The sequence below is a fragment of the Myxocyprinus asiaticus genome, chromosome 19 (assembly GCF_019703515.2).
Source record: "Myxocyprinus asiaticus isolate MX2 ecotype Aquarium Trade chromosome 19, UBuf_Myxa_2, whole genome shotgun sequence".
Taxonomy (NCBI): domain Eukaryota; kingdom Metazoa; phylum Chordata; class Actinopteri; order Cypriniformes; family Catostomidae; genus Myxocyprinus; species Myxocyprinus asiaticus.
This window is the reverse complement of record NC_059362.1, coordinates 27,815,030-27,832,217: the sequence shown is the minus strand read 5'-3', so window position 1 is coordinate 27,832,217 and position 17,188 is coordinate 27,815,030. Positions and strand designations below refer to the sequence as shown.

Here is a 17,188-nt window from a genome sequence, read left to right as displayed (position 1 = left end):
AGCTATAAATTTTAAATTTGAGTCATTTGGAGCTTTCTGAGGTTTGTCCACGAAACACTTATAGAAATGAATGGAATAAATTGCTCGTGTTATGCGCACTGTAGCATCGCTCCGTGAGGTCCTACGGACCCCAAATTTCACATGCTGACATGTCGAGTGCCCCTCATCGACATACTAAGAGGACAAAGACCTTGGTGCTAAGACCTGGGGGCTTCGAATGCTTCATTGTAGTCATTGGAGTCATTTGGAGCTTTCTGAGGGGTGTCCATGAAACACCTATAGAAATGAATGGAAGAAACTGTTCATGGGATGCGCCCTGGCAGCATGCCCAGAGGTCCCAGAGACCCCAAATTTCACAGAGTGACCCCTCGTGGGCCTCTTGAAGACATACCGAGAGGGCTAATGATTTTGGTGAAGTTTTGGTCGAACATCAGAAAACACCTTTAAGGACTGGGCGGGCACAGTGGGCACCCGCCGTGTACCCCATGAGGAAATGGATTGAAAAAATAAAAAAAAAATCTGTGTCAGGAACACCTAAAAACATACTTATAGAGGGTATGTGGGACGCCTGGCACTGCCCGGCATAAATTAGGGTGATGTATGGCATTGGGGCACACTGGGGGCAAAGGCATGCCAAAGTGGTATTGAGTGGGTAAGGGGACAAACAGTGGTTCTGTGGACGGAAGGAAGACGAAGAGTAAAAATAGTGGGTAAGGGGGACACAGGAAGTGAGTTTGTGGACACAGGAAGGACTAGTGGGTTTGTGGACAAAAGGGGTTCTGTGGATGCTGTTTACATTGCTAAATGCCCCGTGGGCATTAGGTGGTTCATGGACACTCCCTGAAGTGACCATGACAACTCGAGAGTGCCCCTAGAGGTGTCCATATGGTGAGGTAAAGAGGAAAATGAAACTTACCCCAAAGTAATGGCATAGTGACAGATAGCCACCAAGTTAGTGGGCAAGTGGGAGTCCACAGAAGGGGTACGATCCATTGCCCCTACTATGGGTCCAATGGCAATTTAAATGAATAGGGCTCGATCCATCAAACCAACTAGGTTCCCTTACTCCAGGCTTTGGACACTGGGCAGCTTCTCTCAATGATCTTGTCAGCCATCATTAAACCAGTGGCCACCGCCTCGTTTGTGAAAAGATCAAATCAAATGTTTATCTGTTTGAACCTGCAACCTGTGTACAGTAATTCTGACACATCCTGTGCACTTTTTAGATCAATTTAGCATGCATACAATTGTAATGTAAAATGTACAAATCTGAAATCATGATAACTGTTGTTGTTATTGTTATCATCATTAATTGTAGTATTAGTATCTGAATTAGCTGATCAACTGGAAGTTACTGATTTTCTACTTTTCTCTGCTCTGTCACTGTAACTCTAACACTTAAGAGTGTGTTGTCTGGCATAAGCAGTTTGATAATATAACCTGCTGGCAAATTCATAAAATAAAATAAAATATATATATATATATATATATATATATATATATATATATATATATATAGAATCATAGTATGTGTAGTTGTAGCACTAACATTCCAGCCTTCATACTGCATCAATTTGGTTATTCCATTTTCTAATGACATACCTTTGTCATGTCCATTTGCTTGTAGGAATCTTCTGAAGATGTGTGAACACAGCAAAATATGGTCCTGATGACTGGGTTGAACTGAGGTTTTCTGACATATCAGGAACAGAAGTGACAAAAAACTGAAAAAAAGCACAGAAATAAGATAAAGGTTAAAATCCTCTATTCAAGGTTTTCATTATTACCTTAGTCAGCTTTATAACAATAATCACATGTAATGTTAGCTATTTGGACTTCTATCAAGAGCTAACTGCATCTTTCACTTTTGCTGCCAAGTTAGCACATTAAAAATAAACTCAGTAATACAACAATGACCACCACTACAAACTGAGTAACATTTGTTTGCCTGTACTGAACTTTACAGATGCACCATCAAATTAAATTTCTAAGACTAATGTCCCTCAGCTCGTTAAAGGGGTTAAAACTTCAGCTCTGGTATTGTTTTGATAGCTTAAATCTGTACACTTTGACAACTTAGCTTAACCTTGCTGTTAGCTTGCACTAAATCACTTAGCTTGACATCAGAATGCCACTATTCATAATAAAGTAACTAAAAACAAAGTAAGCTGTTTTCACTCCCAGCAAAGCAGCGGATATTTGACAAAAATAAAACCAAGACATTACCTTTAGTTGATGCTAAACATTAAAACTTGGCGTGAACACCGACCTCTGTGCAGCCAGGCTGTCTCTTCCTTCTTTAGACAGACAGCTCTCCCGCAGCGCAGCTGGGCTCAGATTCAAACAGCTGATTCTCGGGCATTCATTGGCTGAACAGTTCCGGCAACGACGATTTTGTCCAATCACAACACAGAACTGTTTGCTGACCTCATTTTCTGTAGTTTACAATAAAGTTGTACTCTGCCAAATATAAAATGATATTACAATTTACCACATTTTTAAAGAGAGGGGTAACGAATTACTTGTGCTAGGGTGTGTAATCCAGAGAGGCTAGCAGTTAGCAAGCTAGCTTTGAAAGCATAGAGCCCGCCCTCGTTTCAGAGGTGTCTCAAAAGCCACGCCTCCTCTATCACACATGAACACACACACAAAGTCTAAGCGCCAGGAGGAGATACGTGTTGATGGAGTCGATCACAACGGTTTCAGATTACCTCATGTAAAAAAAAAATAAATAATAAAATAATAATAATAATTTAAAAAATTTAACACCATCGCTGCTGTTAGCGTTAAGATAATTCGTAAATGTACACAAACTACATGAGCTAAATACTTAATTACATTAACAAAATATATCAAAAACAAATCAAACCATGTAATTACCTGTCCAAAAGAAAAACAGCAATCATGGCGTCATTTTTCAGACCCTTTGAATCCCGCAGTTGCCTCCAGCGTGGAAAAGCAACGCCAATGTTAATTCTACTTTTAGCACGCTCATGATCCAAACGTTTTTCCGTTGTAGAAGTTTCTAACACGGTCTTTCTTTTCTTGTTTCCTTTTACTGGTGGTTCAGGAGGAACATAAGGTAGCTGCGGTTCGCCTTTCATTCTCGCGCTCGCTGACGCTCTGCACAGCGTCAAGGAATCCGCGCTGTTGACGTGTGATTGTCTGCGCGAACAAGTTGCGCGGCGGTATGCAATTATAGATTGACAGACAGGAAGGACATCCTATCATTACAATCGGACCGAATGCAATGATTGATATATAATTTTTTTAGTCCTGTCCCTTCCACATAAGTATATATATATATATATATATATATATATATATATATATATATATATATTATTACACTGTATTGGAAGTAATTTTATAGAACAGTTCTGTAAAATTGATTTTCATTAGGTTTTATAATGTGTTTATTACTCAAAATGTACAGCAAACGTGTAAAAAACAAAAATTCTGTGTTTTTAAATAAATGCGCACAGAGCAGGAAAATGTAAAAAAAAAATTATATATATTTATTGTTCAGCGTTTTTAAACTGATAACTGTGTTTTTACACTGATATCTACTAAATGAACACTCAAAACCATAAAAAAAAATTGTACAGTCGTGTTATAAAATGGTGGATTCTTATAATCTAAAGTTACAGACTTTGACTACTTTTACAGCAGATTTATTTTTTTCTGTATTTTACAGGTATATTCTCTTATTATGAAAAAGACAGAAAAAATCTGTAATTATTTACAGTAAATGTCAGTAAAATAATATATATATATATATATATATATATATATATATAAGCAATAATCAAAACAAGCAAGTACAACCCCCCTAATATTTATTATTTATAAATTATTTGTATAGGTATTTGTTGGTTTTCAGTTCCTTGGCATATGTTTCTTTTTGATACAGTTCTTTAAAATGTTTCATTGGGGGAATAAAACAGAAAAAAATCTTTGGGGGGAAATATTGTGAATCCTCTATGTGGTAAACAACTATTGTAACCAACTCAACTCTGCAGATTGTAATATATGTGTTTTTATTTACATGTCTTTGAATTACAATACCTTGGAGATTTACCACACATGCTGTCCAAGTTCAAACACAAAGAAGAATATCTGTTTTTTTATGCACACCATAGAGGTCCTGAGCTAAGGAGGCACACGGTATGGTGCTTGATGCAAGAAATAATTGCTGGCGCAATGCATATTGTGACATTTGTTTTTTTGTTTTTTTTAGTTTTGTTTTTTTGTGTGTATTTAGTCATTTTAAATCTTTTACTTTTTGCTATTCCCTATTGAGTTTTTCCATGCCCAAGGCTAACCATTTCATCCTGTTACTGGCTATAATATCAATGTCAGCAGCAGGCTTGTTCACTCTTTGCTCCAGAGTTAGACAAGTGCTTAAAAAGTTTGTTCAACTGTAATGATTGGCATAACTGCCTTCCTCGTTTCCAAGCAGAATGGTCACAAGGACAAAGTCAGAAATCTTAAATAAGTGAAAATGTAAACAGTGGCAGAAGGGAAAAGTGAAATGAGGCTGCCTTGTTCAGTGCAAGCTGGGTGTACTGTGGGAGATATTCTGATTGATGGGGTTTTAAAGCAAGTTGGAGCAGCTGTTTGCTCTGAGCCTGTTTGTGGAGAAAAAGAGCAAAGCTTGGATACATGCCACCACAAAAGGCGGCGGTCTATTAAATGTCATACTTTTCACCTAGGGCTGTTAAACTGGGTTCTCATTACTGAATCAGAACAGTTGAATTTTTATGCACTCAGCCAAAGACACATCCACCTTTGCACTTTGCACACCTCATATTCCCCATCTTCTTATTCTCCCCAGAAATTATCCACAGAGCTTTGACATCAACTAGCTGCTCTGCTGGCTGTCTCTGTGTCGATTTTTAACCCCTTTTCTCTTTCTATTCCCTTTCTTCTAGGAATTTAAATTGTGATCCAACAGAGCACATGAAAGGGGATTTTGAGGCACATCAATTCTGCACTCAGACACAGATACATCCCTCCTGCGCTATCCCCATCTGACTCATTCTTTTTTATAGAAAAACCTCCTCTTGTAGTTTTCCATTACATTATGTGCATTGTATAAATAGTTGGAAATAGTCTGGAGAAGCTCTTTATTTGGAATTCTCTAGATGAAATGCAGTTTTAAAATCTTTCTAAATTGATCCTTTTCAGTGATATTAGGGGCACTGCACTGGCCATTATTTCCTACATTTATGCATTTGGCAGACGCTTTTATCCAAAGCGACTTACAGTGCACTTATTATAGGGACAATCCCCCTGGAGCAACCTGGAGTTAAGTGCCTTGCTCAAGGACACAATGGTGATGGCTGTGGGGATTGAACCAGCAACCTTCTGAGTTATGTGCTTTAGCCCACACCTCTCCATTTCCTCAACATCGTATTAAATTATTGTCTCTTTTCTTAGGCTATCCCTTTATGTCATTCCACACTCCTTTCCATGGACACTTCAACAACTGACAATTAATGAATAAATACTTAGCTGTAATACTGATCATCAACATAGGAGCATCCCTCATAAGAGTTATAATCGATACAGCTACAGATTTTAGAACTGTTAAAGGGAAAGTTCACACAAAAATATAATTTCATTCATAATTTATCTACCCTCATATGTTCTAAACCTGTATGAATTTCTTTTTTCAGTGGAACACAAAAGGAGATGTTAGGCAGAATTTTAGGGACTGACAGCCTCTGTCCCCATGCACTTTCATTAAAAAAAAAACAAACAAACAAAAAAAGAGCAGCATTAACTCTTTCTTTTTAAATTGTTCCTCTTTTGTTCCCTGGGGGAAAAAGCAATACTGGTTTGGAATGGAACAGCATGAGAGTGAGTAAATAATGACAACATTTTATTTTGGGTGAACTATCACTTTAAGTGTCATTCACACCAAACGTGTTTTTGTGTACGTCTGCGCTATTTTTCATTGTTTTTCTATGTAAACATGCGCAAGAAGTACGACCCTGACCGTTGCGCCGCGTCCACCTGTTTTTTCATCGTCTCGCGGAGGAGCGCCGCGTTTTTTAGACCCGATGTCACTTAAAATAAGAACGTCAACTTTTAAAAGCGCGTATGGAGAGACCTGCGTTCTGTTATAAATTATGCGTTGCACTGTATCTATTTTTTATTTATTTTTTATTTTATTTTATTTTTTTGCGCATGAACGCGTTTCCACCCAGACCTTTAATAATACACCTTCTGGTGTTATATTGGCTAGGAGTGATTTAAAGGTAACATGACATCGGCGCGTACTGTACAAGACACATGGTCATTCGTGTCATGTTTGAGGGGACGTACAATTGAAAATCTGTCCCGCCCGCCCCTATAACTAAGAGCATCGCAACTTCGTCACTGAGATTGTATTTATTTTTCTCTCAGAGTGCAGCACACGTTGGTGTGACTTGAATGGAACGGGAAGTGCTTCGTTCAGCTTCGTACAGTTATAATCTGAAGTGGTTCGACGAATTTACCCAGTTAAAAGACAGATAGATAAAAAAACAAAAAATAAATAAATAATAAAAAACAATGGTTAGTGCGGAGATACGGACAAGAAAGTTATCCAGCATCCTCATGAACGCGGTCCTGCACTAGTGATTCAACGGAAGGTGAAGGGAAATCTGATCTACCACTCCAAGGATTCGGACTCGCACTGTTAAGGTGCGGTTTACAGTGATTTGAAGATTTTGTGTTACTGTCAGCAATTTCACCAATATCAGATATAGACTAACCTATATTAAGTCAAGTCAGAAATCTATTTAAGTCAGACTTCAGAAGCAAGGGCTCACGTTTATGAGGTTGCTCATTGTTTCGATGAACGTGACCACCCTTAGAAATAAAAGGTATTGTTTACCGAGTTTACCGGCGCCTCACGGGCTTATGCAATGCGAGACACGGACTCAAATTATTTGACATTTCTGTGGCAAGCCAGTCCATATCAAATTGTCATTGAATCATATCGAATGAGGACATGATCGTTGAAACCGGATACCTGCCGTGTCTCAAGGTAAGACACACACACACACACACACACACACACACACACACACACACACACACACACACACACACACACACACAGGTTGGTGCGGCTATCCTTATGAGGACTCTCCATAGACATAATGATTTTTATACTGTACGAACTATAGAATCTATAACCTAACCCTCACAAAAAAAACAAAAAAAAAAACAAAAAAAAAAAATCTGCGTTTTACATTTTCAAAAGAACATCGTTTAGTATGGGTTTTAAGCGATTTGAATTATGGGGACACTAGAAATGTCTTCATAAACCACATTTATAGCATAATACCCTTGTAATTACCAGTTTGTAACCTAAAAAAATGTCCTTGTAAACCACTTAACCCCCCCCCCCCCCACATTTTAAGACAAATGATCGATGTGTGCTACTGTAAATTCACCGTATCAACGTATTTGTGTGAACTGATAACACCTGTATTCATTTCCATAATGAGTGATAATGCAGGCTATAAATGTCTACATTTATTTGACAAAATCCAACCACTAGCATGAGTGTGGCATAAAGTGAATACTACAAAACAGTACAAAGTAGTAAATATTCATTATTGCATTTTTGTAGTATATATGCACCTTGAAAGTTTTACATGGAACTGTTGTTTATAGATAGAAAACATTTATTTATTTATTTTACATTGCAGTAATTGCTGTATTACTGTACTGCGCACATTATTGGTAGGACAACAGTTCTGCAAGTTCTGAGAATGCAACAATTAAGTAACTGAATCTTCGGTATGTGTACTCCACTATACTGTCCAGTACAGTTCACATGGAACATCCAGATGTGCAAGCGAAGCAAGAAACAGTGCTGACAAGATCATATGTAGACTAGATATATTTACTTAGTAATATTTTGTATTTTTAGTGGTGCATGTCTGTTTGTGCAGTTTAAGATTATGAATCAATCATTGAATTTCCTTATAGTCTTATTAGTCTTTCCTCTCTGTCTCTCCATTTCCTTCTCTCTTTCTGTTATGGAGTGTTAGATAAATGGTAATTGTGTACTGTAATAGATGCACTATAATTATTCGCTGTTACAAAAGGTGAACTCTAAAAAAGCTAATTTTCCCTCATCTTCTCGCTCTGATTTTACCCTTCACGGTGCATGAGTGCCATTAAAGCCAGGTTTATGACCATTAGTAATACAACACCAACAAACAATATGGAATCTGCAAATCAAATGAATATATATGTATATCCTAGAGCACAGCTCTCTCAAATAACTTCTGTGTGTTAAAAAACAATTACTTCATTCTTCTCTGATATATTGCACTCCTCTCTTCAACAAGCTGTGCATGGGGTGATTAAAGTGCATGTAGATGTGTAACAAAAGTTTCCATTAGCCTTTTTAGCTAATACATTAACACTGTTAAAGTGTTTTCAGCCTCTACCCTTTTAGAATTCAGAAGGGCAGAGCCTCATAAAGCTTAACTGACGAAAACACAGGCAAGGGAATTTGATTGCACATTTACACAAGGAGCAAGGTGCTATAATCAATGAGGAATGAAAGCAAGTTGTGCCTCTCTCTTTTTAGAGGGTCTCACTGTCCTTGAGATGGAGAAGCACTGTTATTTAAAAATAGTTGAGGATGAGAATTCTGACTGACCATTTACTAATTTAAACTCCTCTGAATTTTTTTTTTTTTTTTTGCTGCAATGAACAGGCTGCATGATAAGGCAGGATGGTTGAAGAATTTTAGATCTCTATAACACAATAATGTCTGCGTCCATGAAGTGACTCTTGAATACGTCTACCAAATCACTACTAGTCTGAGCCACTGTAGCCATATGCAGTGCTGTTATATTTACAATGCAGAAGTTGCATAAGTAATTTTTGTGCATTTATGACTCATTAGGCTACTTGATTACTTTTCTGATCATGTTTAATCGTAATAGAGGTGAAAATGGAAGAGATTTGAGAAAACTGTTCTTTCTATTGTACTGCACTGTACTGTGTTTCTTTTGGTGAAATATCATATGTTGACTGACAGCAAACTGATGCAGTGTATCTGTGTGGACTGACTGGATAATAGGGTTATTTAACCACAGTCTTTTCAGCTTGTAAAGATAAACAGCCTTTCACACTGTTTACATACCAGTGCAGTATATCTCTACCTAGACAGATGCTATTCAGACTCTCCTTCTCCTCTGACCTTGACAAGGTCTAATGGCACACCTAACAGGTGTTTATAAAGATGTAAATGCACAAATGCACACACACCACAGGCATAATGAACGGCTAAATAGTCATGGCCATGATCACCATTTATAAAAGAGGTTTTGAGTTTTAATCTCACTGGGAAGGCTTTAATATTTAATTTTTTCAACTTCCTGTGATAAGATTTTGCACAAAACACATTCACAGTGCTAAAGGAAGAAGATAAAAAAAATGTACATGTGTAAAAGCTTTAGCTGATTGTAAATGTATAAAAGGGTCTTTAATTGAATTTGAAGGACTCTCTGATGTAGTGTATTATATGGGCTTAAATTCTATATAAGACAGTTATTTGCCCTTTAGAAAAAACTTTTTTTATATTCATAAGCTGAATTGCTTTAGCTGAAATGATTAAATTTATCTTAGACAATACTACTTTTAAAATGTATCAGCAGAGGCAATTCTGACAAAATACAGCTGCCTACATTCTGTACCTCTTTCAATTTAAACTAGACATAACTGTGCCACCATCTATAATACTGTCATGTGCAATTACGTAAATATGCTTTAATTGAAAAAGCTAGCAGCCTTTTACAGTACCCTTAAAAACAGAATCTGTGATTCAGTTTTATCCATTCTCTCCAAAGTGTAATGCAGTTCATTGCTATGTCATCGAAATGTTCTAATTTAATATGACAGGATAATGGTACAAACATTTGTTGGTTACATTACACAGAGTTCATTAAATTCAGTGTAAAATGTGAAAAAACAAACAAACAAGTGAACACCTTTTTCCCATATCTATTTTTGGAGTAAATCAATCTTTTCTGATTCACAGCAGTGTAAATTGTATTGTGCAAGATTGGAAAATCATAAATAAAATTGGAATTCCACAATGCTTTCCCACCATCCCACCAATCAAAGTGTATGGTACAACCTACACTAAAATCATAGCTGTCAAGTCTGTATTCTGTATACAGCACTGTAACAGCTGACCATTCAGCTTTTAGGGGCGGTCACACTACACTTCCCGCTCCATTCACTCCCATTCAAACGCATTCGAACATGGGAGACTGGAAACCCAAGCTCATGTGAAGAAATTTCGTATGACGCTGTGAACCAAAGTTAAAGCTTGGTGAACTCTGAACCATGAATTAGTACGACGAGAGGATGCGTGACTAATAGAAGATCGAAAAGTCATACACTGACCTCTTGGCTCAATACAAAGAATACATATTTTAAAGCTGCGTGTTTTATTGTTGCAGTAAATTGAGTAGACAATATATATTTTAACAATAATATAATATTATTTATTTTTTGTGATGTATTATTTACTTACACCCGAAGTCCTCCCATGTGACATCATATACTGGTCCGTTGCACTGTATGAAAAAAAATCGCATGCTTAAAGCCTAGGGTGACCGCCCCTTTAAACAAACAACAACATGCTTGCATGTTTCACAGGCTAGGCCATGTCTCCGTTCTACAAGCAAAGCTTTAAGGCCATATGAAATATCACATTTCCCAAGCTCCCAGTCCTGGGGGATTTTAACTGTCTTCAAATGCATGGGTTTATGGTGCAGATTACAAGCATCTAGTAGCAGAAATGGAAATTAGGTCTCCTGTGCCATGCAAAAGCAGCACACACTGGCACACACTCAGAGTCTGGTCAAGTCTAGCATGGCCTCATTTTAATTACGAAAAACGAAAATATTAAATAATTTTATCAGATGTTCCGTAATTAACTTCCAGTAATTACATTTAAATATTAGAATGCAAGGACAAATTTAAATGAAGCATAATTAATGCATTTTAAAAAGTTGTCACTTTCAGTCATGTCTTGACTAAACTTAATTTCTTCAGTTAGGACCATCCTTGCACAACAAGGGACAAATTTAGAGTCCATGCACACACTCTTCAATTCCTGCCAGAGGTTTCTTTCACTACAAAAATACCTTGTTTCATTTATAGGAGGGTCGAGAAGTGATGACTAACATGAAAGAGGGAGTCAATGGGAGTGAGGAATGGATCTCAGCAGACACTTTGTAGAAGATGCAGGTCAAAACTGTCAATGCAGCAATGCAGAGAGAGACAGGAAGACATTATAAACAAAGCAAGCTTAGAAGTATGAGAAGTCAATTATCAATTTCCAAAATGTCCAAATTAAAAATGTTCTACTGATCTATATGATTGTTCAGTCTATTCTTTAGTTAGCTCTGATAGTTTTGTATTATTGCTCTGGGAAAATGTGCACAGTAGATGCTGACTGTGTTGAAATGTGTAATGATAACTAGGGGAGCTCAAACAATATGTGAACCATGAAGTCAGCATTCCTTGTTGTACAATCCTAAATTTGACACTACACAGAGGCATCAGCACAATCACATCAAAAGCTCTGAAATAATCTGCTTTCTATCTGATTGTGTTGTTATTTTAATCACAGATTAATAATGAAGAGGTAAGAGGAGGCATACCAACCACTGTGGCCACATGCTGTTTTCTCCAATCAAAAAAAGAGTTATGACAGGTGTGTGAAATTGATGTGCTCAGTTAAAGAGCATCAGCTGGTCTTTTGAATAAACCTGCAAGACAGCTATCATTTAACCTTGTGTCAGTCACATATTACAAGATTGCCTACTGTACATTTCCCCCCTCAATTCAATTCTGGGTGGCCAGTTAGGCTTTTTGGATGGGTCATTGGGCATGTTTGGGATTGCCTTTTTCTAAAGGTGCCTACTTTACCGTCATGGCATATCCTGTAGATTTCCAGACATGCCTATTTGGTTAGGTTATCAGTGAGTATCATGGGGTGCCAGATTGAAGTTAATTGAAATTTACTTGATAACCACAGTGTATGAACTGGGTGGAGAGGAATGGGATATGGTGATTTTCTTTGTAAGTGTGTGTATTGCTGGAATACCAAAGAGAAAACATCTCTCTCAGACTGACATGTAAAATCACTCACAACTCGGCAACAAAGCTCTTCAATCTGCATTATTTATGGCATAGTCCCTAATAAGAGTCTTCACAGATCAACTATGTCTTAGCAAGTAAGCCACTCTTGGTGCCACAGACATTATTGTGTTAGCTGCTGCCTATCCTGACAGTTGAGTCTTATTAAACTATTCTCTGCATGTGTTCAATAGTCCATGTCTTTACCTTGTGCTCCCTCACTTCTCTCTCTCATCTTACTCCTCCTACAGCTCATGGCCTATTGAACACATTAGCACCTGTCACATCGGTCCAGGCAAGGTCATCGCTGCTTCCTCTCTTACTTCATTCGACTGTTAAACATTGAGTCCCGGCACTCTCCGCATTCTACAATGGAGAGCCTAAGTGAGCTTCAGAACCCTCTACTGGATAAGAATAGCAAGCATATGGTCAAGGCTGACTATGGCTATGGGGGCGACTTCCAGAGCAACCAGTATCAGGAGAACATTATAAATTACTTTGTGACTGGTGGAGGAGGTGGAGGTGGAGGGGTCGGTGGAGGTGGGGTTGGGGTCACAGGAGGAAATGGCAAGGCGAAAGCCCAGCTACTGGACGCCACCTCACTACACCTAGCTGTGGAGGCATTTTACAAGCCTAACTTCATCCTTTACAAGGACGATGGGAGCGGCAAGGGCAAGGATTACAAAAACGAGTGCTGTGAGACCACCTTCATGGAGAAGAAAGAGAAGGAAGTAATGGTGGAGACCCCCACTACGGACGACCCACAAGCAAAACTGCTGGATGAAAACAATATAAAAATCCAGACGGTGTCGTACGAGGTAGAGGAAGAGGAATATGTAGAATATGAGGTAAGATTGCAAGTTTATTTGAAGACACTGAGCCGAACACATGCTGTTTTGTACTGCTGGATTAATTCATTTAGTCCTTGACAGGTGGCCTTAAAGCTTCGCAGCTCAATTCTCACAGGGAGCACCAGCTTCTAGATATAGTCTACACCAGTGTTTCCCAACCTTTTTACAATTAAACAAATCCCATGGCACACCTCTATCCCACTGTCCGACATAACCATCATTGACAGTTTTCCTTTTCAAGAACTTCCATGTTTTCTGTCCGTTTTAGTTGCGTGTTTACTCGTAATGTTTGAAATTTGGCTATGCAAAAAATGCAAGTCGTGTAGGTACGGTGTATAATGAGATCACAGGTGGCAAGAGTGCTAATTGGGTAATGAATAAAACAACAAATTTGCATCTTTTCTTATTTTTAGATTTGTTCTTGCAAATTAATTCTTGCAATGCCACAGCAAATTTTTTTTTTTTATCTATTTATTTACATGGCTCCAGACTAACATTTAAGAGTGGTAGCACCGGTGTTAAATTCTACTAATGGTCGCACCAGCACTTGAGTTGGTCGCACCAGTCCATCTGAAAGAAAATTAGTTTTAATTCACGGATTCTTTCTTTTTATCAGGAGCTTGATGATCAAAATACAGTCATCTGAAGACAAACAAAGTCTTTTTCTACAATCAGAGGGCATTAGAAAAGATTTTACACAGAAGGAAAGTTCCATTGTATCCATAGTTTTAACTGTGGCATTTGCAATAAGATCATTGTAACCAAAAGTAAAAATAAAACCATGATTAGCAGTAACCACAAAACAAATTATGGCATTTTTCGTAAGAAAAACACATCCAGAAATTAAATTGTATTCTCTCACTACTATATTGATATAAGTTCATGGTAAATATTTTTTTAAATATCTGTGATGTGTGAATTGAAACCTTACCATTTCTGTCTGCTCATTGTGCAGATTTCTATTTTATTCCTTTTCAGTGCTGTTTAGAATGTTGGGGCCATTTAATACCATTTTAAACTGGTTTAATCATAGACACATTATGGGCTTTCATAGAGGTTTTAAACAAATAATCAATGCTGAATTCGTGACTCAGCCCGTGCTTCTCGCAGCTCTGTTTATGATGATCTGCGAGGCTGAGCGTTCGAGACCGGTCTACGTGTAAATGCACGTCTTTGCGCTGATCTGTCCATTTAGCAGCGCTGACTGATCCGGGTAAAGCTGTTTCCTTTCGCGTTTGGAACGTTTGCCGTTTGCTATTTCTCATACGGAACAAAAAACGACAGAGCACAATCAGAGAGTCAGCCAACTTTGTTGTCGCACTAATGCGACCTCTTGCAAAGTTTAATCGCACTGTTAGGAAAAATGGTTGAAAAATTAGTCTCAGTCTGGAGCCCTGGTTTATTTTGTGGAATCTGATCATTTTCCACGGCACACCTGACAATCTAGTGTGCCGCGGCACAGTGGTTGGGAAACACTGGTCTACACCATAATATGAGACCCTGTCTGGTAAGGCTGCACCTTTTTAGCTATTCTTCCAAGGTATCATTTTCCATTTGGGGTTGAAATAGCTGTAAGACATGACTTGAATGTTCCCCCAACATCTGCTGGCTCTATTGGATCATGTGTGAAAACTACCACTAACATTTAATGGTAAGATCTCTAGAGTTAAATGTGATGTAATTTTTTTGGTCAAAATACTTTCTCATATACAAGCTTAATAAACAGAGACTAGCGATGTGCAAAACTACCAGTTTTCATAATCGACTAGTCCGTCGGTTGTTTGAACGTCTAGTCAATGTTAAGGATAATAATGTATAATATAGGCTCTGTTTTGTTCACGTGACCCTGACCAGATGCGTTTCAGAGGTATATACAGACTCTAAACACACCACCTCAACATGGTAACTAACAGATATATTCAACAAATAAAAAGGCAAAATAATTAAAAAGCGCAGAACTGCAAGGTAATGATGTGGGTACGTATCTAGTTCACGACATCGAACAGTTTAACCTTTCTAACTGCAACTATTTATATTAGTAGTGTGAGACAGAATCAGCAAAAGAGTTTAATCTCTCCACAGCACCTCACAAATACAGAAGTGTTACTCAAAGCAGAGGATTTAACATCCAACAGTGATCGTCTTGTAATGTGTTGTTGATGCAGTGCTATGATGGCTGTAACAGCAGCAGTGCACAAATGGACTAAACTTAAAGCATTAAAGAGACAAAACTTCTTGCTGTCCTGACTATTATTCACTTTTAAGCACAGCAAGCTATAATCACCCAAAAACGCTCTCCAAGAATTTGCGTCTTTCAACTTTAAACCACCACCACTAAAATATTAATGTTAGTAGTGGACCCCATTAATCGACTAGTCAGTTACTGGCAGTGGTGTAAAGTAACGAAGTATAAATACTGTACTTCAGTAGCTTTTTTCAAAAATGTTACTTTCTTGAGTAATGAAATTTGTTGCAACTTTTACTTTGCTAAATGTTTACTCTGATACAGACCCTCTCATTGCTTGTTACCTGGATTAAAAAAAGTTTGTTTTATTATTTGTCGAAAAGAGAGCAGAGAGCAGCTGATAAACAGAGCGCAGTGTGTTTGATTGACATCAGCCAGCGCGATCACATACAATCAGCGCATGCGTTCATGGAGCCTGTCAGACCAGCGAGGCATGCTGAACTAAACACTTCCAAACACACAGATAAGATGTAATTTACCTTAGCTTTGTACAAACATGATGGACTGAATGTATTCACAACAAAAGATTTAGAAGTGAGTCGTTTTTAGATTTATGATTATGCTGTAAATCACTTTCATGAATCAGCCCTCAAATGTAGTCTCCCATCATGTTTTCGTTATACTGTCCTTGGTAGCGGCATTCAAAGTCCAGTATATCCTGATGGAAGTGCTCAGCTTGCTCCTCCGAGTACGCTCCCATGTTCTCCTTATCAAGATGAACATCAAGGATATGGACTTTGAGGGATTTCAGAGGTGGAGCTGAGGAGAGAAACCCATACTACCCCAACCAAAAAGACCTCAACAACTTGATTAGAGAACTTGGTCTCACCAAGTCCAATGCCGAGCTTTTGACGTCTAGGCTCAAGCAGTGGAACTTGTTGGATGAAAGTGTGCAAGTCGCAGATCAGTGGAAGCATCACCAACCTTTTTCCAGCTTCTTCACCCGTCAAGATGGGCTCTGCTTCTGCCACAATGTGACCAGTCTGTTCGAGGCAATCGGAATCGCCTGTAACCAGAATGAGTGGTGCCTCTTCATTGAGAGCTCATCCAGGAGCCTCAAAGCCGTGCTGCTCCATAATGGTAACAAGTACCCGTCTCTTCCCTTGGCTCACTCGTTGCACCTCAAAGAGGATTACAACAGCATCAAGACCTTGCTGGATGCCTTGAAGTATGACTGGGAGGTAATAGGAGACTTCAAAATGGTGGCATTCCTGATGGGTCTCTGTGGCAGCGGGGGCGTGGTCAAGCGTCCGTCCAGAGAGAGAGAAAGCGGTATGTGCGCTTGCACCTGAGCTAGATTATGTTTAACACCTGTCTTTAATTCCAGTGAGCATGGGGAGAGCGGCATATAAGCAGCCACGCCACCAGCAGAGGAGAGAGAGAGAGTCTGGCACAAGGAAGGCCATGGTGCTCCTGAAGCTGTTGCATTTAATCTGTTGTGTTTGTAAAACTGATGTGTCTAACTAACTACGTGCCTGTGAAGTTGATGAGTTTGTGAAGTTGTAAAGCATTGAAGTGGCCGATTAAAAGTCTTACCTGAGCCTGGAAAACCCGCTTCCCTGTGTTCTCCTTCCCTTCTGCTGTGAAGTTGTTATGCTGGTGCCGAAACCCGGGATCAAGAACAAAGTCGGTACGCCTCATGGAGTCCTCACCATTGGCCGAGGTCCTCAAGTCCCTCGCCGGCCTACACCACTCCCACCAACAGGCCCTGCTTGAGCTCCAGGAGGACCAAGATCGTCGGTTCCACGAGATCCTCAGAGCTCAGGCAGAGGACCGGCAGGCGATCCGGAGCCTCCTAAGTCAGCGGAAAGCCCTGGCTGCGTCCCCAGACAACAGCAGCCCCATGCCTCCACCCGTGCTCATGAAGATGGGGGCGGAGGATGACCCAGAAGCCTTCCTGGACCTCTTTGAGCAGACT

The 17,188-nt window shown here is 38.9% G+C and overlaps 1 protein-coding gene across 3 annotated transcripts in view; it reads left to right on the top strand.

The window, feature by feature from the left end:
* Nucleotides 1-6,427: 6,427 nt before the first annotated feature.
* The window catches only part of LOC127410045 (synapse differentiation-inducing gene protein 1-like), a 54,588-nt gene continuing 43,827 nt past the window's right edge, over nucleotides 6,428-17,188 (top strand). The window contains exons 1-3 of one of the 3 annotated variants that reach the window (XM_051645054.1): nucleotides 6,428-7,039; nucleotides 11,666-11,749; nucleotides 12,426-13,022. In XM_051645054.1, coding sequence (XP_051501014.1) covers nucleotides 12,546-13,022 — 477 coding nt within the window. In that variant the 5' untranslated portion in view covers nucleotides 6,428-7,039; nucleotides 11,666-11,749; nucleotides 12,426-12,545. The remainder of the gene's footprint in view (nucleotides 7,040-11,665; nucleotides 11,750-12,425; nucleotides 13,023-17,188) is intronic. The other 2 variants (XM_051645055.1, XM_051645053.1) reach the window with 2 other exon arrangements.